The sequence below is a fragment of the Xiphophorus hellerii genome, chromosome 12, assembly GCF_003331165.1.
Source record: "Xiphophorus hellerii strain 12219 chromosome 12, Xiphophorus_hellerii-4.1, whole genome shotgun sequence".
Classification (NCBI taxonomy): domain Eukaryota; kingdom Metazoa; phylum Chordata; class Actinopteri; order Cyprinodontiformes; family Poeciliidae; genus Xiphophorus; species Xiphophorus hellerii.
The window spans coordinates 17118646-17144025 of NC_045683.1; the positions used below are offsets into that span (position 1 = coordinate 17118646).

General features: G+C 38.6%; 3 protein-coding genes across 4 annotated transcripts; 2 read left to right on the plus strand and 1 right to left on the minus strand.

Annotated features, from left to right (window-relative positions):
- Positions 1-234: 234 nt before the first annotated feature.
- Positions 235-4408, plus strand: LOC116730045 (D-amino-acid oxidase). The gene is made up of 11 exons (XM_032579011.1): positions 235-341; positions 787-987; positions 1070-1184; positions 1546-1622; positions 1868-1933; positions 2526-2580; positions 2669-2773; positions 2852-2934; positions 3133-3250; positions 3814-3912; positions 3998-4408. Exons 2-11 carry the CDS (start codon positions 794-796, stop codon positions 4121-4123), a joined length of 1038 nt encoding a protein of 345 aa, XP_032434902.1. The 5' UTR covers positions 235-341; positions 787-793; the 3' UTR covers positions 4124-4408.
- An 870-nt stretch (positions 4409-5278) lies between these two features.
- On the minus strand, positions 5279-15868 carry svopa (SV2 related protein a). Its single transcript, XM_032579012.1, is given in 19 exon segments — positions 5279-7117; positions 7119-7208; positions 7300-7389; positions 7482-7563; positions 7652-7763; positions 9971-10075; positions 10194-10270; positions 10660-10694; positions 10696-10734; positions 10855-10983; positions 11061-11102; positions 11104-11187; positions 11285-11348; positions 11429-11553; positions 13192-13263; positions 13743-13841; positions 13942-14027; positions 14141-14298; positions 15732-15868. Coding segments are annotated over 19 exon segments (1635 nt in total). The 5' UTR covers positions 15767-15868; the 3' UTR covers positions 5279-7006.
- Positions 15869-17297: 1429 nt separating this feature from the next.
- usp30 (ubiquitin specific peptidase 30) lies at positions 17298-25303 on the plus strand. 2 transcript variants are annotated; one of them, XM_032578964.1, is made up of 13 exons: positions 17298-17431; positions 19016-19125; positions 19807-19980; positions 20077-20180; positions 21300-21398; positions 21518-21563; positions 21649-21743; positions 21830-21889; positions 22695-22781; positions 22874-22954; positions 23071-23293; positions 23386-23494; positions 24146-25303. In XM_032578964.1, the coding sequence occupies exons 1-13, from the start codon at positions 17349-17351 to the stop codon at positions 24393-24395; spliced, it is 1521 nt and encodes a 506-aa protein (XP_032434855.1). In that variant the 5' UTR covers positions 17298-17348; the 3' UTR covers positions 24396-25303. The 2 variants fall into 2 exon arrangements, with proteins under 2 accessions (XP_032434855.1, XP_032434856.1); XM_032578965.1 differs by lacking the exon at positions 17298-17431 and adding an exon at positions 17493-17697.
- The last annotated feature ends 77 nt before the right edge of the window (positions 25304-25380 follow it).

The following is a 25380-nucleotide window of genomic DNA, read 5'->3' on the forward strand; positions in this document are numbered from 1 at the left end:
AAAAAAAAAAAGAAAAAAAAAAGTTTGTTTTATGCGACCAAGTTTATTTAAAGTGATAAGTGTTAATAAATAACATTTTCACCACTTTTGAATTGTGGTTGCATAATATCGCAAAATAAGTAGGTTTTTATTTATTTATAAAAAGCTATTAAGTACCATGTTGGTGACGTTGAATCACAAGTGACTTGTGCCCCCATGCGTCCGCTATGGTTGTGCTTTCAACGATGGGACGTGAACGCAACACGCACTCAGCTGAGAGCTCCGCCCTCCTCCATGTGATATATGGAGCAAAATGGGAGTGACTGGTAGTTAAAAGTGTTCAGTAGAGACGTGATCCAAAGGTAAGTCAAGAAAATAACTTTTTTATGAACATCCGTTTTGTGATTTAAGGTGTATCTCTTAAATTTGTGTGGATTCTACTGCTTTTCTTGCTATTTTTTTTTTTATACACGCTTAACCAAAATGTATATTTTGCCAACTCGTCGTCCCCTGTTACATAAACCTCTCAGCATGGGGACTGCACAAAGTTCGGAGAGCTGCAGAGCATAGCCTATTAGTTTTTTCTGGGTCTGGTCAACCATTTACATTTCCCCCAGAATCGTGTAACTTTTTTCTTTCAGTACATCTGATTTCATTCATGCCATAGCGTGCAATATTAGAGCAGATGCACCGGCCTAAGCAGCTTTGTAAAGTTTTATGGAGTGTTATTTAACAGCTATGTGGAGTATATCTGTGTGCATAAAGAAGTAATTTCAGATCAATCGGTGTTACTGTGTCTCATTTCAGTGCAAAGATGCGAGTAGCAGTGATTGGTGCTGGAGTCATTGGCCTGTCAGCAGCTCAGAGTATATATGAGCAGTACCACTCCATAGTCAGCCCACTGACCATTGAGGTGTATGCAGACCGCTTCACCCCTCTGACCACCAGCGATGGAGCCGCTGGCTTCTGGCAGCCATACCTCTATGACAAGGGCAACATCCAGGAGACGTGAGTGCAGTCTCTATAATTGTCAATTCATTTTTTCCCCCTTTAATTCCAAATATGACACTTTTTCTCTTTATATCTTTAGAAAGTGGAATAAGGAGACCTTTGATTACCTGCTAAACTGGCTGAGCTCACCTGAGGCAGTAAAAATGGGCATATTCCTCCAATCAGGCTACAACCTCTGCACTGAACCCCTTCCAGTGAGTTCTGTTTTGATCTTGTAAAATGCACTACAAATCTGACCATAAAGATAAGACTTGGACTTGTTAGCCTTTTTTACAACAAAGAGCAAAGCTAAATTTTAACCTCCTAAAGATTATTTATAGAATTATTACGGATAAGTTCACTGTCGGTCATAGATAGTAGTCCAATGGTTTTTAGCTACACTGAAACACAGTGTTGTTCAGACAAGCAAAAGATGGTTGCCAGCAGTGGTTGGGAAACGGAGAGGCCTCCCTAAGGTTTGGGGATACACACAGAGTTAATTGTGGTTCTGTACAGTCACACAGATAAGGTCATTTTTGTGTTGCATTTTCTTAGTAAACCTGTTTTTGATTCTAGGAGCCATCATTTAAAGACATTGTCCTGGGCTTCAGACAGCTCACAGAGCGGGAGCTGCAAATGTTTCCTGGATACAAGTGAGTTCCTTCAGAAACAGCCATAAAAACCAGTCAAGCAGCCATCTGTGCCTCTTATCACGTTCCCAGTGTAACAGCAAATATTAAAACGAAGGCCATACTTTCCAGTGGCACACATAAGGAAAATAAACAATTATTTCAGTAGACGTGATTAACTTAACTTCTTCCTGACACATAATTTGTATTCCAAGTTTGTTTGCTGTTTTCTAAATAGCACATTATCATTAAATAAATTTTTTCTTCAGGTTTGGCTGGTTCAACACAGCTCTCATGGTGGAAGGTAAAACCTACTTACCATGGCTGACGGACTGGTGAGAATGTTAGATCATGTCAAATCTGCATTTTTTTTTCTCAGTTTCTTTTTTTGTCTCCCTTTAGTCCAGGGGTCCCCACAGTTGGTCCTCGAGGGCAGGCATCCTGCACGTTTTAGTTCTCTCCCTGGTGGCATCAGAAACCTTTTCAGCATTTCAATTTTCTTCTTAGGCCTTGTAACGAGCCATCATTTGATCCAGGTGCGTTAAACCAGGGAGAGAACTAAAACATGCAGGATGCCGGCCTCGAGGACCGACTTTGGGTGACCCCTGCTTTAGTCCTATTGTATTTGTTAATGTTAATGATTACATTTATGTTGTGTAGCAACACAGTCAAAAGTAATTTATATTTAAAAAACCTGTATCTATTGGAGTTTATTTTATTTGAGATTTTATTGGCTCTGACAAAATCTCCCTCCTAAGGCACGAAGCTCTGCATTACAATGTAGTTTGACCTCTAAAGGCCATTGGTCTTTAAAATAAGTTGGTTATCACCAAGATAATCAAGATTATACACAAAATCACAATATGTAACTTGTCACAAATCTTGATTTCCACAGAGGTTCCTGCTAATGAACAAAGTTTTTTGTAGGTTGAAAAAGAGGGGCGTCAGATTTTATCACAAGAAAATAGAGTCATTTAAAGAGGTAAGTGTCAACTTTTTCATGTTTACAATTGAACTTTTTATGCTTCATGTTTGTTTATCATTTTACATATTCTCCATGTCTCCTTTAGCTTTCTGATGCTGGGGTGGATGTGATAATAAACTGCACTGGGATAAGATCTGGGGAGCTGCAGCCCGACCCGGACCTAACACCAGGCCGTGGCCAGATAATTAAGGTGAGCTAAAGACTCCTTGGAAGAGCCTGTGCAGACAATACAGAAACTGATCTTTTTACTTTCTTTTCCGGGTTTCAGGTGGACGCCCCATGGCTTAAGCATTGGATTATTACCCACAGTACCAAAGCTGGAGTGTATAATTCACCGTATATCATCCCAGGGTATTTCCAGTAACACACCTGGTTAACTTTTAAACACCATGCCTCAGATGTTTTTCAGTGGGCAGTTTTACCTCATTCTTTTCTGGTGGTGTTGATTTGTAGCTGCAGACCTTGCTTGGGCTGCTTTGGGATTGTTGTGCAGTGAGGTCAGAAAGTCAGACCTGTTTTCTTCCGCTCACAGACCCTCTGTGTCCGCAGGAGCCGTCTTGTGACTGTGGGAGGGGTTTTCCAGCTGGGAAACTGGAGTGAGCAGAACAACTCCACTGACCATGAGAACATCTGGAAGACTGCATGTCAGCTTGAGCCCAGTCTCAAGGTGAGCTGACGTCAGAAGGCCAAAAAGAGCCACTTTGTTTCCGCTGAAGTAATTATTTATGAGCCTTCTGTGATGAAGACACTTTTAATCTTTCCTTAGCCACTTTTAGGGACATTTAAAAAATGCAAAAGATAAGAATTGACAGTGCATTAAAACGAGCAAACAAAAAGACATGATAATCAGATGTAGTGACTTGCATTTGATTATTATGCAGTATTAATGGCTCTTAAACTTGCTAACATTTTGTCACATTAAGACCACAAATCTGAACGTATTTTAATAGGATTTTTTGATGGACCAAAACACATCATTCTGAAGGAAAAAGAACGCACATTTTTAACCAATAAAATGTGAAAAGTGTAAGCGTCTGCATTCTGCCTGAACTTTGACTAGACCACAGTGACACATCAGCATGACATTATCTAAACTATTGTAACCCACTGTACATATTTTTGTGAGGCGTGGTCAGAAGTGAGAGAAAAATGCATTTTTTCACATGAGTAACAGCTACAGTTTAAATGTTTTTCTCTAAAGGTCATGGGTTGGTTTTTGTTTCTCCACAGCATGCCAAGATAGTAGAGGACTGGGCCGGTCTCAGGCCTGTTCGCAGCAAAGTCCGACTGGAGCAAGAGACCATACAATCCGGTGGCTCCACAATTGAGGTAAAACTGAGCAGAAAATCAGTAATTGATTGTTGACTTTCTGCTGTCCAGCTTCCTAAAAAACCCCAGTGGTTCTCTCTTCCAGGTCATACACAACTACGGCCATGGTGGCTTTGGGCTCACCATTCACCGGGGTTGTGCTCAGGAGACAGCAAGGCTGTTCGGTCAGATCGTGGCACAGAAGGGCAAACGCCCCAAAGCTCGCCTGTAGTCCTGAGTCCAGCAGCAGGGATCGGGGCTCTTCTTTTGCCAAAATCCAGCACTCCCTGTGTTTTTAACAAAGCTAACATGTAACGCAAAAAAATAAAAACACTCTGTATGCTTTATCTGAACTATGCTGACATCACTACAACCTGAGACGCCTTAGATAAATAATGAGTTTGAGTAAAAAAAATTCAGTGTTTCATGTCTTTGTGGTTTGTTGTAAATCCATTGCTTCTAGAATATAAAATTTCTCTATTAATTTTATTAATAATAATAAAAAAACATGACTCCATTGGCATTTTTAATGTTCTTTATTATAATATCATACACATTTACATCTAGTGCATTGACACTTAATGCTGCACGATATCTCAAACACTGGCGAGTCAAAGCATCTTGGTGGACCCGTGTGTGGTGATATCTTGTTGTCTGTTAGAATAACCAAAGTCTGCCTCCATCTCTATCAATTACAAACAAAAGACAACGACCGAACTAGGTGTTGTATTTTTTTTCTCATTTACATCAAGAACATGACATCCAGTAAACGTTCACAGCTTGGGTCTATGTATGGGAGTTAAAAGTCTGGGTCAGTAGAGGAATAGTTGATACATGAGTAATAACATCATTACTAAAATGCCCTCCATAGGCAGTCCATTTTGGCTGACCACGTGAATACTAAGGCTGAATTTCTGGATTATTTGTCAACTTCTCATAGTCGTCAGGAAATGAAGCCTAATGTTTTATTAATGCACATGTTTTTCTAGAAAACTTCCCAATCCTCTAAACTTATCTGCATGTGAGGAGAAATGATTACAAGATGCAGCTGGAAATGTACTTTCAAGGTAAAATGGTCAAATTCCTGACTTCAGTTGGGCCTGAAATTAAGTAAATGTGTAACAGACTCTAACTTTTTCATCTGGACTTTATCTTCACTTGTATTGATAAACCTTTGCCCTGTTATAGCATATTTTGGAGAAATTAACACTTAAGAAGTAGAACATGTTTAAGAAAGTTGAGATAGCATCTCTGTGGAGTGTCTGTAAAAGTATTCATACCCCTTCAGCCTTTTCACATTTGTTCACATTAAAATCACAAACTAGGATATTCTATGTGACAGACCAACAAAGTATTACATATTTGTGGAGTATAAGATAGTGAGATCCCTGTTTTCCAAATCTTGTAATAATAAACAATATAAAAAGTGGGTCCATTAGTTTTTTTGCTCCATTTACTCTGAAACCTTTTATATGAAATTCTGTGAAACAAACTGGCTTCAGATGTTCTCGAATTTAGTAAATAGTAATTGCTGCAATTTATTCTTAGTATAAAACCAGATGTTCTGTGAATGTTACAGATGTTTGCTACACTATAGGGAACACTAGTGACAGAAATATTCCTGAAACACATCAAGATAGGTCAGGGATGTCATGGAGAAGTTTAAAGCTAAGTTCTAAAAAAAATCTCCCTGGCTTTGAACATTTCACAAAGCTCTGTTCCAATCATGTCAAAGTAGAGGACTGCACAACAATGGTCTTAATCAAAACATATTTGTGTACTTTTGTGAAAATTAGTATCAAGTCTTGAAAATTCATGTTCACAGATTGTCTTCACTCAGTGGGACTGAGATTGAACTGTGTTGCAAAGATGACTGAGCAAACATTTCAGTCTTGAGATGTGTAAAAGTAGTAGACGCATACCCCCAAAAGACTGGAAGCTGCAACTACAGGGAAATGTGTCTACAAAGTACTGGCTTATGGGGGCTAAAAACAAATTGGTTTGTTCATTTTAACATTTTTAAACCATCTCTAGATGTTTCAGTTTCCTTCATAATCATGGGCTACGTGGTGTTGGTTTGTCACATATAATTAGAATAAAATGCATGGAAATTTGTGGTTGTAATGTGAAAAAAATGTCACAAAGTTCCAGGAATATGAATAAGTTTGCAACATATTGTAAACTTTAAATCTACCTGGTACTTATATGAGTGTACAGAACCATTTAAGAGTAATTACACTTTTGGAAAACTCTCTTCAGACTCTCGCTGTTTGTGCTGTAATGTAGAAATGCTTAGTTTTATGTTAAAGAAACTTCCAGCCCTCCACTGACAGCTTCAGGAAATCTAAAAGTTTGTCATAGGTAAAACAATCACATCATGATTAAACTTTTCAAAATCATGATTTCAGTCATTTATATGTGCATTTGCATTAGGAAACTGATGAAAGTGAAGCAAATCATTCCTTAAAAGTTCTGATATTTGCAATAAAATCAAGGGCTCCTACATAGGTTCTATATTTACCTTGATAACTAGGAATGTTCAGTGAAAAAAACGTAATCTGGTCAGTTCATCTGAGGAGTTATTTTTGTTCTTCAACAATACTTTTTTAAGTTAAAGTGCATTTCAGCAGGCAATTTCCATGTACATGAGATGATTGTGGGTTTTGTTTTGCTAAGAATACTTAGGAGATGGTATGTTCAGTATGCTTTGTGTACTACAGAGGCTGTTTTTCATTGATTTCCAAGGTGGTTTTGTCACCTACTCAATAGGTTGTTTTAAGGCTCTTTCAAAGGAAGGTAGCTGTATGAAGATAAATTTCATCACTTTCACACTTTCCATCTTCCCCTTTTCAGAAACTTTTCCCATTTTCACCATCATCTCCGGTAATCCTGAACATCAGCTTGGTCTTTCTAACTCGTCCTGTGCGTACATAGTTTTACAGTGGCAACCCTGTGACACCAATGGTGTTAAAGACTTTACATACAGTAATGTGATGTAAAAATGGTGCTGCCTGGATCTTAGGAGAAACATACAAGAAGGGCAGAAAGCTGGTTTAACTCTCTCCTCTCCTCTCATCTGGTCTCTCCTCCAGCTTTTACCACAGTGAGCATGTCCTCAACCCTGAGAACCAGAGTTGGAGTGTGGGATTTCTTCTGATCTGTGGCCTACCATCTCCTGTCCCCACTCACGATTGCTGGACTCCTGCAGACCTCGACCTGTGGTTTCTAATGGGCAGAGCGCAGGAGGCGACAGCAGCGAACAGGCAGCAGCAGCAGTACACAGAGAGGGCCAGGTACACCGAAGACTCCAACATCACCTGCAGGATGAAAGTCCGAGAAAACCAAGATTAATAAACTCATGTAGCCAGTTCACTTTGAATATTCAGTACTTTTTTATTTAGGTGTTACCTGTGCAACAAAAGGAGTGATGAGGGCACCAACTCTGGCCATCCCACTACTTGTTCCCAGACCCAAAGCTCTGGTTGCTGTTGGATAAACCTGCAGAAAGCCCAGAGAAAACGGCCATCTCACCCTGCTTTCATTGTTTTTCATAGTGTAAGCTCATACAACAGTCTGCAAGGATATATTACCTCTGGAGTGTAAACATAGGCTGCCTGGAAGCCTCCAGCAATAAATGCTCTGGCTATGAATATCAACACCGTCATGGATGCTCTGCATAAGAAAATATGTGTCAAAAGGAGCAGACAAACATTAAACAATATTAACATGACAATTCATAAGATGTAAAAGCTGTATTTACCTCCCAACACATCCATACAGAGGGATGATGCACAGAGAGAACACAAGGAAACACAATGCCATGGTCTTTCTCCGTCCCAATCGATCAATAGCCCACAGTGTGACCAGCAGTCCTGCAGGAAGTCAGCACAGTCACTAATCTTCAATGCACAGAGGTTTTTGTCCTCTTTAAATGTGTGATAAATAATGTGAGTACTATTTATTATAGCAGAGAACTGACAGAGAAAATTATCTTTTTGGACTATAACAAAAAATGCATTAATGTACTGTATATTTCGCTGTGTGTGAGATCCTCTCCTTAAACTGCTAACATAAACATACAGGCGCATCTTTTTACCTTAGAAAATCATTGAAAATAATTAAGTAAAACTGATACAGATTCAATACGTACGCACTGAAATTTTTCAAGAATTAATTTCTATTTATTTTTATTATTATGGCTTTTCAGCTAACAAAAACCTAAAATGTCTGTTTCTTGAATAATTAGAATAAAAAAATTTAAAAGACTATGACTGTAAAACTAGGGAGCTCTGTAAATCAATGTCTCAAAGGAAGAGTGCAGATGCAGAGTCACTGAATTTAAGTAGCCTGAGATCCAATGGAAAGTTTCTGTTGTCAGTAATTATTTGAAGTTTCATTCTGTCTTCTGGTGTTGGTACCATGTTGAAGCACAGAGTCTTCCTGAACCCCTCAGCAGAACCACTGAATGACCACCTCCATATGTCTCTGCACTGCTGCAACTATTAGTGCGAATGCAGCCCCAACCACATATTAAGTGCATGTAACACTGTACATGGGCATGATTATGTTACAGTAATTACCATAGCAACAGAACAGTGAGGAGGGCAGAGATGTAGAGAACTACAGAGACGCCACCTTGGCAGAACACTTACTACAGAAAAGTATATTTGTTTTATAATACATTAACCACCAAAGACAAAAGAAAAAAATATATTAAGAGCAGAATAAATCTTATGTATTTTGAACAATAACAATATTTGTTGTTAATCTGTTGCTAAGAAATGAGCGCGTTTTCTGTTAAGGAAGTGCCACGAAGTAAACATCAGATGTTTACTTTTGCAAAACTTACCAACTGTAAATTTATTTTGTCCAAGCAGATAAGCAGTATTTCCAAAGAGTTTATGTTTTATAAATAATAATACTACTTGTTATTAATTTGGTGTTAAGAGATGAGTGTTTTTTTTCTGGTAACGAAATGCCACGAAGTATAATTCAGATTTTTACATTTGCGTTGAATAACCAAAAAAAAAAACATTTTCACTTTTCTGAAAAATTCACCAACTGCACAGTTCTTTTTAAGTAGCAAATACTATATGACAAGTAGCATTTCAAAAGAGGAGAAGAAATCTTATGTTTTTTGAACAATAATAATATTTGTTGTTAATCTGTTGCTAAGAGATGAGAGCATTTTCTGGTAACCAAGTGCCATGAAGTAAACATCTGATTTTTACTTTTGCAAAATTTACCAACTCTAAATTTCCTCTGTCTAAGCAGGTAAGAAGTATTTAAGAAGAGATTATGTTTTATAAACAATAACTAATTTGGTGTTAAGAGATTATTATTTTTTTCTGGTAACGAACTGCCACAAAGTATAAATCAGATTTTTATATTTGTGTTGAATGACTTTTTATAATATATTTACCACCAATGACAAAAAAACAACAACAACACTTTTTTGAAAAATTCACCAACTGCACAGTTCTTGTTAAGTAGTAAGTACTATATGATAAGTAGTATTTCAAAAGAGCAGGAAAAATCTTATGTTTTCTGAACAATAACAATATTTGTTGTTAATCTGTTGCTAAGAGATGAGCGTGTTTTCTGGTAACCAAGTGCCACATCTGATTTTTACTTTTACGAAAGTAAAAATCAATGTACTCACTCTATTGAGTACATTGTAGCTTACTTTAAAATTGATTCTAATTTTTAGCCCCGTTTAAATTTCTTCAGAAATTTTCTAGTTTTTCTATGCTATTTTAACTTAAGCTTGTGTCAACTACATGCAACTAGTTTTAGCACAGACTTGCAGTTAGAGCTAACAAGATGCTAAAGTAATCAATAAAGAAACAAAAATGTATAAACAATTATTGAATACGACCTGAGAATATGTGTCTGAGTTAAGTGATGTCTTTTGTAATGCCAAACAGCATTCTCTGATGAGAACGATGTGTTGTTTTAAAATTTAGAATCTTGTGCATCTTTTTAAAACAATTTTTAATGTTTTTTTTGTCCAAGATACTGCAGAGGAAACATATTTGTTAATGACAGTGACATAGCAAAACATATTGGATTTATTTACCTGGGAATTCAGACAATGTAGTCCAGAGCAGATCTTTATAGTCATCAGAATTTAGATATTTACACTCCAAGTTGCATCTGAGCTCCTTTTTTCCGCCTTTGGGCACTAGAGGGAGACATTAAGCAGCAAAAAGTATCTCTCAGTCTGATATCTGACATGTTTTGGTAATGCTTTTTGCTAAAACATGACTGTTTCTATTTGTGTGATGACCTGGCTGACTCACTTCCACATGCACCTCCTTCCTGGAACAACTCTGTAGTGAGCAGCACCAGTCCGTAGTAAGAGAAGGCGTTTGCAAACCTGCACTGACAGAGATGCAAAATGAAATCAGACTCGGCGCCTGGCAGAAGCATTCATGTCCTTTTACCTTTTCCATGTTTTGATACATGACAGCCACAAACATCAAACATCTATTTTTATATTTTTAATTGTAAAAACATGTTGAAAACCACATGTCTTCATTTCCACAAATACTCATTACTATCTATCACATAAAAATACAATGAAATGCATAAAATTTTGTGGACAAAATATTTAAGAGTTTATGGGTTGTGAATGTTTTTACAAGCCACTATGCATAGGCACTGCAATTTTAAAAAAAATGATTAAAATAGTAAGCACTAAAATCCTGAAGCTTGAGAAGGTCTTGAAGAGGACATTGTGCTTGCTTTATCATTTGTTTCATTTACCAAATGAACCAGAGCAGAACCGTGGTGCATCGGAAAGTGTGATGAAAATAAGTCTCGGATCTTCCCCCGATCTTCCTAATGAGAACGAACAGATACAAAAAAGTAGATAAATGCCTGCATAACAGGATTACACAGCGGAGAAGAGTTATTGTCACGCAGAGCATGCATGTCCTGCCAGCCCAGGCTGTGCTGCACCTGTCTGGCAGCAATAAGTTTCCCCAGAGGCATGGGCACGCCGTTCTCTGTGGCTATACGTTTCAGAGTTGCCAGAGCCTTTTCCTGATTCCCCGTCAGCACATCATACCGAGCACTCTCTGGCAGCCACTGTGAACACACACATACCGGCAATGAACATGTCATTACATAAAGATGAATAGTCTAGTTAAGCTGCTGTACCTACAGTAGCACAGAAAGGCGAAAATGAAGAGAGGGATGGTGGAAAGGACCGAGCAGCCAGCGCCAGCCCAGAGTGGGCATCACAAGGATCGCCAACAGGACCTCAAAAACTGTACCGATTGCCCAAAAGATCTATAAAAAAAAAATAAAAAAAAACAAGATACAAAAGTAGTTAAAGGGAAAAGGACAGTCTGATTGCTACAGTCTGATTGTCTGGAGCAACTCATACCTCTATAAGCAAAATACATGTGGCTCTGGATCTCATGGGAAGAAACTCAGCATACAGGGTCACCCTTAAAAGAACTTCAGTGTAAATACCAACTCAGCTCATCTGTTTCACTGTTGCTTTCAGAGAAGTGAATGAGGTACTCACGACTGAGGCGCCCCTCCTATACCAAAGCCCACCAGCGCACGCAGGACCAGGATCCACCCGTAAATGGGTGCAAATGCACTCATGAGGCCGTAGAACATGGTCCAAAGCACACTCAGCGTCAAGCCCTGTTAGTGGATATGATCAGTATGTTACTTATATACCACATGACTTTTTGTGAATTTCAATCACGTCGTTAGATATTTTCATAATTCTAAATTTAAAACCTAGAAACACTGTCACAAGCACAACTACACAAGCAGTAACCTGGAAAAGTATTCAATCCCTTTAAGCGTTTCTGTTATAACTACAAATATTGCATTTTGTGGAGATTTTATTTGATAAGTCAATGATTTGCTAGTATACAAATGTTAAGGAGAAAAGTTAAACCTGGTTGACAAAAATTTTTTACTAAGACAAAAATCTCCAAAGTGTGCCATACATTCGCTCATGATTTACATCACTGCACACCAAACAACATCTCAACCATCGTAGTGGACGGGTAAACATGCTAGTTTAATCTTGAGCAGTGTCACAAGCACATGTGTTAATTTTTGGAGCAAAATGACAGTGATTTTGTATTTCTGCAAGCAGCATGCTGCTTTGAAGAACGCAACGAAGAAGTGAAAAACAGTGCAGCTCTGGTCACCATTCTTTTGAAGCTATAGCTTTGTGCAGTCAGCATGAAACTCCAGAACGACTATACTATATAGAATAGTTTATTCTTGCTTGGAATTTTGTAAAAAGAAAGTTTATGCATCGGTCTTGCTGCATCATCTGAAACCAACATGTTACACATGTTTAAAAATAAAAAAGACAGTGCCACAATCTAGGTATGAATATCAAAAATAATCATCAAATCTGAACTGTTTTCATTATGTTTGGACCAGCAATGTGTTATGGATTTTGTGTTTTCCTCTATCTCTTTTATCTGCTTACATGCACACGCTGCAGCTCACATAACCATGTTTATGTGTGACTGCCGCCAGTCATATGTAAATACACTGAAACTAATTAGACTAGGCCTTTAGGGAGGGTACAGACTGCAGAGAAGAATAAAAAGCTAAACTCACGCTACAGTCTTTGCCTCACTTGGTTACATCCATATAAGCTTTGCTAAGTGTGGCCTAGCGCTGGACGGTGAATGTAACTCTATATCTGCTTCCATTTGTATGAAATGTATGGCTTGTAACATTTGATAATTTTTTGCCATTAAAGTCTGTTTTTATATAACCCAATCTCATTATTTCTCAAGGTAATTTACTCTGAGTGGTTCTGGTCGGGTCCTGAAACTGGTTAACGAACCTGGGTGGTGCACAGAGACAAAAATGAATGAACACCAACAAATGAATTTCTACAAAACAAAATGAAATATCTGGGCTTAGTTGAGTCCATTAAAACCTTGAGTTTCTCCAATGCTGTAACATCAACTTTGCACCTGTCAGCGCTCAGCCATCATCCACATCCCTCACTTTAGAGGCCTCTATTCCACTGCCCTCCCTCCCCCACCACCATTTTGTACCTTTCAACACTTCAGGTGAGGAATGTCTACAAAGGGTCAAGTCAAGGTGTGAAAAGCTGCAAGTCTGGATGGCATCAGTTTCACACTCTTAAGGTGCTGCTGTAGATTAACTGGCATCATGGGATGCATGTTCAATCAAATAAAGTCTCAATAAAGTTTGGGAAATTGGAATGCTTCAGGGGTTCTGAATACCTTTGCAGTGAATTGCATGAATCATTTTCACAAGATTTTCAGTGGAACTCACCATCTTTCTGCCGTATTTATCAGATATGTTTCCCCAAAGAGAAGAGCTGATCATCATCCCAATGAACACCGCCTGCATCATTAATGGAAAAAAGTAATTAGCATTTTGTGTGAGAAGGTTTAGTAGGTCATGGACAGTTTCATGTCTCTGCAGTCTTTGTGAATTACAGTTTAACGATGATCATTAGGATATCATTATATCCTGAGTTTTACTGTTTTGGGGGTTTAGGTTGAATCTTTCTGTATGAATCATGTTTCATTTGATAGTATTTAGATTTCTTAAGGAGTCATTTATATTAGTGTAACAGGTGGCACCTTTAGATGTCTCACTCTCCGCAGCCTGCTCGCACTTCCATTGATATATATCCTCTTTGGTTGTTATGGTTATTTGTCAGATTCTCTGATTACCTTTTATTGTGTAACCTGAAAAATGGTTTCCAATTTCACTGTTAATTTTCGAATAAACCCCAGTATTCTCATTTAATTCAATTACCAGCACATTCATTAAGCGCTATAGGCAGGATCACTTTACAAACTTTGAGAAACTCTTACCGATGTGAGCAGTGCCACCTCAAGGCTCGGTAGTCTCCATTCACAGTGGAGCTGTGGGGCTAAGATGCTGAGTATCATCATCTCCATGGCATCAGCCATCTGCACAAACCAAGGGAACCAAGAGGCACTCAGGAAATTAGTGTGGGAGTGAGCAAGAGCAACTTCTGTCAAGCTTGCATGGAGTTCGAACAATTCTCACCCAGGATAAACCAGTGAGGATGGAGAGTTTCCACTGAAATGTGCCAAAACCTATGGCCTCCACAGCGTCTTCTACCATAAATGTGTCTGAGAAAATGATAAAGATGATAATTTGGTAGTATTCTGAGTAAATCATTACTTTAATTGAATAGAAAAGTATAGGATTTAGAGAAAAGGAGCAGATTTCTAAGATAACCCACCGTCGGTTGGATTGGCAAACTCTCGGGGCACCGGAACGCCTTCTGCCAGCGCCACAGACTCCAGATCAGCAGGCTCAGCTGGCCTGACCTCCTCCTCTCTGCTTTCGACATCTTCCTCAGATCGTGTGCTCTCACCTGTGCGACGGAAACGGACAACACTGCAAAAAAAAAATAATTTAAAATTAAAAAAAAAAAAAATTCCAAAAAAAGCAAAGTGAAATAAAAAATTATGATTTTTTTTTTAAATACAAAGATCCAGCTTATTTGAACAGTTCTTTATGTAAAGACACATTTGTAGTTGATGCTTGTATTGTAGTGCCAAAGTCTTCAACCATAAGGAAAATAAAATGCCTCCTACTCACTTTCCTTCATAGATCAACAAAATATCTTCTAGCAGGTCTAGAAATTATATTTTAAGGAACCACAGTATCCGTGACTTGGAGCAGCATATTTTGGATATTTTGGAGCATATTTTTGATTTTGGAGCATATTGCAGGCTACTTCCCCACCTTTGTGAGTGTGAAAGAAATAATATCAACACTATGTTTTCTAGCTTTGCCTATAAAGACTTTGAACATGTGCTGATAATGTTTCTCAAAGAAAGCACTAAACAATGTCAACCAGTTGAGGTAGAGTTGATTTATGACAAGTTCTAGCTATAAAACACAAATTATTTCTTGTAAAAAAGAAACACCAGGATAATTTAGTTTCATATCAATGTTTGATATTGTTGGTGTAAATCAAATTATAAGAGTAGACTTTGTTATATGAGCCTTTGTTGGCTGTAAATCTACAAACAAAATGATATTGTGGTCAAATGTATAAACGATATCTGGACTTTCAAGGGATGCAAACTCCCTTCCAGAAAATCCCTATGAGAGGTTAGATACCCAGATGGTAGGCAACGTATAATCTTCCCCCACATACAAAAAAATTGCTAGTTGCACTCACAAATAACAGAGAGCGCCTGTGATGTCTTAATCACAGTAATTACAGAACATGACCTGCAGGCTATGTGAAGCCTCAGGGTTGCATTTAACTATGTGAGGTCCATGAAGATGTCCTTCAGAATGCACAAATGGCAAAATCAAACCAGTGCTATTCTTTACTAACTATAAATATGCCACTAAGTATATTTACAATCCATATATTTAACACATTTATATTTATAGCAGGACTAATTAGTTGTTGAGGAAGAAGAATGCAGCCACTTTAAGAAACCAGTCCTTCAGTTTAACTGATTTATACGTAAACGGGTTTATATAAACCATGTTATGTACTGAGTCATGACTGTAAAGTCGACATCAAGTCTAGATTAGTCTGCAAAACACGACAAACCGGCTTGTTAATAACTGTGTACACGAAAAATAATGTAAAATAACAGTATGATATCAATCTTTATGAGTCTAACACTCTCTTTGCAGTCTAAGCGTATAAATCAGTGTTGTGTTTGAGGACTGCCAGGCTATTTGTGGTGAGCTAATGAAACAAACACGAAGCAGTCAGAGAGCGACGCATCGGGCTGTCACGGTCGAAAATGTGTGATTTAAAAACCAGTCCGGCATTGATATATTAACTATGCTCTACTCACGGAAGTTGTCTCAACTGAAACAGGTCATCGTCCATTTCGTATGTTTTTTTAACGATGCTCCGTTTGGCCTCATCGCCGTTTACATTATCGCGACGGTCTGCGATTTCAGCACCGAGGAGAGCGACTCGGTCCGGGGCGTCTGCCGGCAGCCAATCAGAGGCCACGCTGGTTGAGCTCAGGGGGAACCACGTGACTCCTGATCAAAGTGGGGGGTCAACACAGGACTCTGCAACCTTCACAGAGAGGGAGACGAGGACAGGTGTCCAGTTAAATAAAGGATATATCAGTATTCAAACGAGGCAATGTTAAATAGCTTACAAACGGACAAAAGTTAATTAGAATATGAGTCAAATCACAGATTTAAATGATGAAAACAGGTAACAATATCGACAAATAATATTTCTTCACCCTCTTCATCACTTCATGCTGTTACATTACAGATACAAAATGGAAAGTATTTATTATCGTGACACAGTAGGAAAATCATACATAGTTTATTGTTGTTTAATCTATTATGGGTTCATTTTTATTCAGTCCAGGGCATCTCCCCTCCTAAGTCCATACTTTGGAGAACCATCTTTCACAGGTGAAGGTGATTTTTGGATATGTCTCCACAAGCACATCACATCTACAGGCTCCAAGTGTTGCCCAGTCATCTTTAATTGGTTATTTTCTCATTTGATCTGAGGCTTTCTTCAGTTCCTCCAGAGTCAGGTATCTCTTGGCTGCTCTTATGATTTGTTTCCCTCTTCTCCAACTTGTCCGATTAGGTTGATTGCCATATCTTTTTAGGTGTGGGATCTTAACATTTCATGCACATTGTATGAGCATTTTATTCTTTATAAGAATTTTGAAAGGCATTTACAAACATATTGCAAGCATTGATGTATTGAAGCATTTGAGAAACTACAGTTAAGTATCTCAGTATAAGATTTTTTTTATTTGTTAATAGAGTTTAAAGATAGGAGGCATGTACAGGAAAAGAGAAGACAGAGAAAAAAGTCACAGTAAACTGAAACTGTGAGGAGTGACGTCAGATCAAAAGAGGGGGAGTGAGACACAAGAAGAGCTATGGTGTGTTCTCTTCATGGTTGGGGGTTTGTTGTAAGTGCCCCATGGTTGATAACATTTTTGTTGCTTTCTCTTAAGAAGAGCAGCAAAAAAAAAAGTCCTTTAACTTTAAATTTAACTGAGGTCACTGAAGTTGGTTGCACTTGATTTGATTTGGGGGTACACGAGTAAATATGGTTGAAATCAGAAAAAACGGTATCAGAATAAAAGGTCTCAGAGCTCTCAGAAGTTTCCAACAGGTGGCGCCATTGCTGACTATCTATCTATCTATCTATCTATCTATCTATCTATCTATCTATCTATCTATCTATCTATCTATCTATCTATCTATCTATCTATCTATCTATCTATCTATCTATATATATATAAACCGTTATTCCAGTGTCAATGGTGATATACTGTAAAAGTAAAGCAGACTTATTTCTATTTATTTTATATGTAAAATTTATTTAAAGAACCAATGCAACGGATGAACGCGTTTGTTTGGTTGTTTGCGCTCCTGAACAAGTCCGTGTGGAAACATGCTGCTCAGGACGGTGGTTCCACATGGACAACAGAATGTTGTGGTGCAGACCAGAAAGCTGGGATAAGCTTGTGGGGGAGTTTCTTGGCACAGGACCCACAATCAGGTAAGAACTCCATGTGGTAAACAACAGGTTAGTGATCAGGGTCAGATCTCAGCAGGACAGCTGTAAGTGTAGGTTAGCAGGCCGTCTGGGCCGTCTATGGCCAAGAGGGCAAACACGCAGTCTGAGTTATGCCCCTAAATCTCACGCCCGAGTGTGGTCAGTGACACTTTAGCGCATTTGCTTGTGTTTTTGGGACAGCATCTGAATGTTTTGCATTTGTGAAGTTACTATAGTGTTCGGAGTGGAGCCTGGCCTCGGTGTTGTTGGTAAGTTAGCCTGGAGGCTAAAGCTAGCTCATTTTACACATGACAGACCCTGAAGTTGATGTGATCAACTCATGTTAAAGTCGTGATTATCTGATGTTATTAGCAACGATATAAACAGTAATTCAAATTAGGTCCAGCACTTATATAGTGATCTTAAATGGATAATTGTTTACGGAATTAATTTTCTTTATGGCAATGTGGTATTTGAAAAACGATTTTCAATCTTTTATTTTTGGTCAGGTGGTCATTTAACTCAACCTGATATGTGTGAATCGAATGGCTTAAAGGGAACCTTAAATGCATAGTTGAATGTTTTATTTATAGAATAGTGATTTCTCAAAACAGATTCTGTAATAATAGAATCTGTATTTCGGTAAAGACAGATACTGAAAAAGTAGTTCAGGTGACAAAACAAATGTGGAATAAAACAACTTTTTGCAAAGCTGTCATTTTTGCACTGTTGTATGAACCCCTCATTGTATGATTACCCTAAGTAAGAAAAAACATCATGGTTTTACTGAAATATTTACAGAAACATTCAAAATAGCAATGTAAGCAATCTAATACCTTTTATTTAAAACTAAAAGCATTTAATGTATTAATACAGTTATAATAATGGTATTAATATAAAGAAATGCCGGCTCAAATTACAGGGATTTTCATGGCAAACATGCTTATTGTGTAGAATATTAGACTTTTTTTGTATTGTTTCAGAATTGAAAAGATGAATGATGGCCCTTTAGTTTCCTTACCAAAACTATCTGATTACTGAAAATTGTTCTAAGCTCCAGTTAGTCTTTCTGGTATAGTCTAGGAGACATCTTTCAGGCAGCTCAACAGCAGTGCACAGCAATAAGTGAGGGAGGAGCAATGCAGAGTAAAAACTCCAACTCCTCTGCAATTTTTGTAGCAGCTTATTCCCACGACTTTACTCCATATGAATGTTTTGTTTAGTTTCACAGCCAGACCTGAGCATGTTGGCAAGTGTTTAGAATGTGCTTCACTTGTAAACTGCTTTCCATATAGTCGAATGGCTGATTTCAAATTCTTCTGAGATCTTTTTAAATCCCTCACCAGACTTACAAACACTGACTTTTGTCAGGTGTCCAAATCTTTTTATAATTGTTAGCAGAATCACAGTCATCTTTGCAATGCATTTTTTTAACAACATATTCACAAAGAACATTCTGGTTGGCAAATTCTATTTGCTGTTACTCTCTGTGCGGCAGTAGTATATTTACCCAGCTAAATGAACTTTCAGTGCATGTCAATTATCTCCCTACATGTGTGTCCATTCTCCATTGTCTTTATTTTTCAGGAACAAGATGCTAAAAAACTGGGGTCTCGTCGGAGGGATCGCGGCCGCTATTGCAGCTGGAGCATACGTCCTGTGGGGCCCGATCACTGAGAGGAAGAAAAGGAAGAGAGGTGAGAACTGAGGGGATTTAAAATGTACCTGTTTTAAACTGTAGGACAGATTTTAGAGTACTATAATGAACTATTAGAGTATGAATGTGTGTGTGAATGAGCGATGTCTAGAGTGGAGCGGTTTGGAATCCTCTGGACTTGGTACAGCACTACATAAATACAGGCCATTTATCATTCAACTCTTGGGGGAACATAACATTGAGAATAGCTACTGTCAACTTAATAAACTATAACAAATGAGGGCTTATGGTGATTGTGTGTACACAGAGTTAAAGAAGTAACCGCATTGTTTGAAATGCAGGTTTGTAGAGTTTGGTAAATGCAGATACGGGATCAATATTCCCTGAGTTTCATCTAATTTATTGGTATTGCTTGCAAGTAGCAATGCTTTTTTTCCTCTCATTTGCTGCTGTGTTACATCAGCAGTGCTTCTTTGTCAGTTGATTGGGAGATTAGATTGGCTTTGGAAAGTTGGCTGGCTTCTTCCCCATATAAGCATCCTCCCTCACTGATTTAATCATTAGAACTGCTTAGTAACAATGTCACGTATGTGACGAGAGTACAAGCTAGAACTTATCTCAAAAAATAATGCCCTACTATCCCTGAAGTTACGGAAACAGCGTGCAGATAGACCTTGACATTTCTGGCTGTGATTTGCCATGGTTTGCCATTTCTCCACAGGAATGGTCCCAGGTCTGCTGAACTTGGGCAACACCTGCTTCCTGAACTCCTTGCTTCAGGGTTTGGCAGCATGTCCGTCTTTCGTCAAATGGCTGGAGAGGTTTTCAGGCCTGCCCTCGATCCAGTCATGTAAAGACAACCAGCTGTCCTTCACGCTGCTGCAACTACTCAAAGGTAGGTATGCAGGGGCTGTTGCATGAAATAAGTAGAGCATAAAGAACCGATCAATGTTAGTTTTTTTTCCCCCCCTCACGGTTTGTGGTCTGACAGCTCTGTCCAGTGAGGAGCCTGGAGACGAGGAGGTTTTAGATGCTGGATGCCTCCTGGATGTTCTCAGACTGTATCGCTGGCACATCAGCTCATTTGAAGAGCAGGTTGGACTGCTTTTTCAATCATTTGTGATCAGAACCTAATATAAACTGAACATCAGCATGAATGTCCTGTTCATAGCTTTTCTTTCTGGGTGGAAAGATTAAACAACAAGTTGCACCTGACCATTCACTTTTGAAACATCAACAAGTCTCTCTAATAATTATGGATGGATATTTGCATTTAAATTAGTTCCTTTCTTGCAACTCACCTGACATTTATGTACAGTTGAAACATTTTCAGATGGACTTAGATCAGTGCTTTAGGATGATCATTCTTTAAACTTCGTTTTTCCTGTATTACCCATTGTAAATCCAGATCTCATGTGTGTTTCGGGTAATTACCCGGTTGAAACTGACATCAATGCTGTTCAAGTTTCCACCTTCATGGTCTGAGGTCAAATTGAAGAACTTGGAAATTGTTGTCCTTCTTCCTTACATTATATACTCTGTTATACTCGCCAGCACCATTGGCAGCAAGATCGGCCCTCAGCATGGTGGTGCCACCACTATGCTTGACAGCTGGTTTGGTGTTTTTAGGTGAAAGCCTTTTCTTGACTTCTCTGCGTATTCTTCTAGCCATCGTGTATAAAAAGCGTAATCGTTGTCTCGTCATCTTGACTAAAGCTCCTTTCTCCAGAAGGCATTTGGCTTTTCTCTGTGGGCAGCTGCGACTTTCAGCTCAACAGTATCTATGTTTGAGCAGCTTTTAACTGAGGGTGATATTCTGGAAACCAAGTGAAACTGGGATTCACTTGGTAGTTCCACAGAACTATGATCTAAAACACACATGAACAATGGCTTTGATTAAGCCTTCTGAATGAAGTCCTTATAGCAGCCATAATTAAAAGTATGCCTTGCTTAAAAGACTTATTTAAAGGCATTATGTTAATTCTGATTTTAAAAAGTTGACAAATATTCAAGCAGAATTGTGCCAGAAGCTTGTTAAAAGCTACAAAACAAACCTGTGGTGCGTTTGCATTTTTTAAAATAAGTGATTAAAATGCATAATTAAAAGCCCGAACTTAACCTGGCATCCATGCTGATGAGATGCAAGTGTAAACTTCTGAATGGAGCTTCAGCTTATTATGCAAAATCTAAAAGTCTGATTTCTTCCCTTTTAAGGATGCACACGAGCTTTTTCACGTCCTCACGTCTTCTCTAGAGGAGGAGCGAAATCGACAACCTAAAGTCACACATTTGTTTGACATGCAGTCCCTGGAGGTAAGTTGTCTCCACATCCACTGGGGATCCCAAACTGCAGAAGTCACACAAATCTTTCTGTTTTGTTTTGGTTTTTTTTAGTTAAATGTTCTTCTACTTTGTGTTTGCTTTGTTTCTAGTCTCTTCCTGATGAAGAGGACAAAACTGTGGCCTGCATTAGTCGAGGTATGAAGAAAAATAAAAATCAAGAGGCCAAATAATTAAGAATACCAGCAATGAGTGTGTTATATTTAGTTCATTTTCTCTGCAGCTCCTCTTCATCCGATACCAGGTCTCTGGAAGTTCCAGCATCCTTTTCATGGTCGTCTAACGAGCAATATGTCATGCAAGCACTGTGAAATTCAAGTGTGTTTCTTTATGAGATATAGAACTACGTAACATGCTAGTTTTGATTAATTTGTGAATAACAACTCAACTTTGTTCATTAATAGAGTCCAGTACGGTACGACTCATTTGAGAGCCTCTCTTTGTCCATCCCTCTTCCTCAGTGGGTAAGCTAAAATGGAAGGATTATTACTGTAGCACTTTGCATGATTGGTTAGTGCATTATTGTGAAGTGGAAAAAAGGGATTCTTGGTTTTCAAAAATCTTTACAAATTCTTATCTAAGGAGTGTGGCATTAGTAACTCTGGAGGAACTGTAGAGATTCACAACTCGGGTAGGAGAATTTGAAAACAGGACAACTACCGATGGTGCACTTGACAAATCTAAGCCCTGTAGAATAGTGGCAAGAAGAAAGCCATTGTTGAAAGATGAATATAAGAAGTTTTTTTGTTTCCCATGCAGGGGATAGAGAAAACATGTGGAAGAAAAAGCAGATCAAACTTAAGTCAAACTTTTTGGCCAAGTGTGGAGGAAAACTAACACTGGACTTCACCCTGAGCACACCTTCCCTATGATAAAACATGGAGGTGGCAGCACCATGCTGTGGGAATGCTTCAGCAGGAAAAGTGAAGCTGGTCAGAGTTGATAGGAAGATGGCTACAGCTAAATTTAGGGCAATCCTGGAAGGAATCCTGTTACATTTACCTAAGCTAAATGTCTAGGTTCTAGGTCTAGGAATGCAAATCCACACTACATTTTTCAGAGCTTCATTTTTAGTCAACTTTTGAAAACCATCTACTGCTTTCATTCCTCTTCACAATTATGCCCTAGTTTGCATTGGTCTACTTCATCTAAGTCCAAGCAGTTGTAATGTGGAAAGGTTTCAGCTCTGTAAATACATTTTAAAGGCAGTGTGTCACTCATCAGTAGCTGGTTTTTGTTTCTATTCACTTAAAACATTTTTCCTCTCAGGGTCGGCCTCTCTCTCTAGATCAGTGTCTGCAGCATTTCATTTCGTCAGAGACAATCAAAGAGGTGGAGTGTGAAAACTGCACAAAGGTACTTTAGTATCTGTAAAATAATTCCATTGTTTGTGAACAGACATGGTGGGATGGTCGTTTGATCTTTATTGTCTTTATGTCGTCCTCCAGCTTCAACAAAGCTCGACAAGAAATGGGCAAGTTTTTGAAAGCCAGAGGACAACGTTTGTTAAACAGCTTAAACTTGGAAAGGTATTTGTATAAGTTTTCTTCCTAAACCATTTGAGATTTTAGTTGCTAGAATGTGTGTTTCATATTTTTATTCATAGAGGGGAAGGAAATGCAACCCTTATTTCATGTATTTTAAGCTCCCTCAGTGCCTCTGCATCCACCTACAAAGACTGACGTGGTCCAGTGAAGGAACGCCCATCAAGCGACAGGAGCACGTCCAATTCACGGAGTATCTATCAATGGATCGCTACAAACACAACAGCTCCACACAGAGGAGTCAGCGGTTCACGTCGACTCCTATAGCCATAAAAACAGAAAGTTTGGAGGATTCCACAGAAAGGCTAAAAGCTAATGGGACAGGTGTGTCGGATTAATAGGTGTTTTATTTTTAACAGCAATGTTTTCTCTTTGCTTTTTCTTACTTCAATTTTCTTTCCCCCTTTTTGTTCCAGGTGCAGAATATCATAACAACAACAAGCCTTTCTCTAATGGAACCTGTTCTTCTGTATTTCTTCTCTCTCCTGGTTTGAACCCACAGCTCGGTCTCACGTATGACTTCAGGTAAACTCTGCAGCATCAGACGGTCAACGGTTTATGACATGGCCACCTATCAAAGAGTGGAGCCTTTAAATGTGAAAACGTCTTTATTTGTAGATCACTTTTAAGAAAGATAAAAGTGTAACAACAAGTATTTTATAGAGGCTTAGAACAGGCCGGTCAACATACACAATACAAAAGAAATGATTAGATTGATGGTGGTTCTGATACCTGTTTGGGCCAGTTGACAGAACCAAACTAAAATAAATCTGAGCAGCCTCCCGCTGGAAGTTAATAGTTATTTCACTCACCTAGTCTCATTAAAATATTAATTTCAGCATGTTGGAGAAAATCATTTAAAATGATGAGTAGTCAAAATCTGTGGTTGGTGTAAAATGTCCCATGAGAGACAGTTTTTTTGTTCTCAAAGAAAATCTGAGCATGAAAAGATGAAAACTTCAAAAGCTTAAACTGGCAAATGGATCAAATTAATTTAACTTGTTTAACTTTAGAAAGCAGGACAGTTTTTAGAACTTAAGTGTTATTAGTTTTTGTGTTTATAATGCAACCTCAACAGCAAAAACTTCATTACACCTGAGCTATGTAAGGATGCACAGGTCGGACATGTAGGTGGTTTACCTGAGCTAACGCCCGGATCTCTGTGTTTCCTTCCAGCTCCGCAGAGTATTTATTCCAGCTAACAGCGGTGTTGGTTCACCACGGTGACATGCACTCAGGACATTTTGTCACCTACCGCCGCAGCCCTCCCTCGCCCTGCAGCGCCTCACCCTTCAGCTGTCAGTGGCTCTGGGTGTCTGACGACTCTGTGCGGAAAGCCAGCCTGCAGGAGGTGCTGTCTTCCAACGCGTACATGCTCTTCTACGAGAGAGTGCGACTGCCGACGATCGATCGAGTAGTCGCCTGATCGACCTCTCGCCGTGGTTACCACCAGGTGCCGTCGTGACGGTAGCTTTGCGGTGACCGAGTGTCACAGAGTCGTGTCGTAATGGAAACTGAAATGGAGGCTGGTAATCCCAAAGATAATTGACCTGCAGGATTTTTCTCAAATATCATTGTCATATAAACTACTCGTCTTTAACACTTTGAACAGTTTCCTGTAACAGACAACAGGAATACTTGACAGTGCCCTGTGATTACACTGTAAATGAGGAGTTTTTAAGAATATTTTTGACTTTGTAATCATGCAGTGGTGTAAATATGCTATTAGATATTCCTGTTAATTTGTCAAAATTCCTTTAAATTGCAGACACTTAAAAAAGTGAAATAAATCTGTTACACATTAAAAACTGTCAGTGAAATAGTCCCAGCTGCAGCCTTGTTGTTTAATTTACATTCCCATCATTCCCAACAGCAGCTGTAAACTCTCTTACACTGATAATTTCAGCTAATACGCTGCCATTTTAAATCTTGTTTATGCTGTAATTTATATACCTGCACGGTGGAAGATAAAGTGCCATGTTGTTTTTAATGTTCAGCATTTCTATCGTATGAAACCACTTGTGCAGCAGCTATTAGGGCTGTCCTATCTTACCTAAAATTACGATGCATCCAAATTCGCTGTTCATGGTGTACAAGGTTGTACTGATTTTTAGTCGGTTTCGTTAAGACTTGATTATGTGCAGGCGCTTCTGGGTAATTTATCCTGAATTATTTTTAAGTCCTCAGCAGTAAATAACTGCAGTTTCCTACCAAACCGAGAAAATCTAAACGCAGCAGTGTCTGTCCCGATGTTTGCACTAATGTATTTTCATGTCTTTGAAAGTGATTGTTTTCAAATTTAAAAAATAATAAAGTTCTACTTTTGTGTTTTAAGTGAGATTGTTGTAAATGCACCAACATCAAAGAGTTTTAACTACGTTAAATTCTCTTTGACCTAAACGCACAGTCTG

Coding starts and splice junctions, on each gene's coding strand:
- usp30 (XM_032578964.1), top strand. CDS start 17,349: ATGGACAACAGAATGTTGTGGTGCAGACCAGAAAGCTGGGATAAGCTT. Junction 21,744..21,829: donor GCAAGCACTGTGAAATTCAA/GTGTGTTTCTTT, acceptor GTTCATTAATAG/AGTCCAGTACGGTACGACTC. Junction 21,890..22,694: donor CCATCCCTCTTCCTCAGTGG/GTAAGCTAAAAT, acceptor TTTTCCTCTCAG/GGTCGGCCTCTCTCTCTAGA.
- LOC116730045 (XM_032579011.1), top strand. CDS start 794: ATGCGAGTAGCAGTGATTGGTGCTGGAGTCATTGGCCTGTCAGCAGCT. Junction 1,623..1,867: donor CAAATGTTTCCTGGATACAA/GTGAGTTCCTTC, acceptor TTTTTTCTTCAG/GTTTGGCTGGTTCAACACAG. Junction 2,774..2,851: donor GCCGTGGCCAGATAATTAAG/GTGAGCTAAAGA, acceptor TCCGGGTTTCAG/GTGGACGCCCCATGGCTTAA.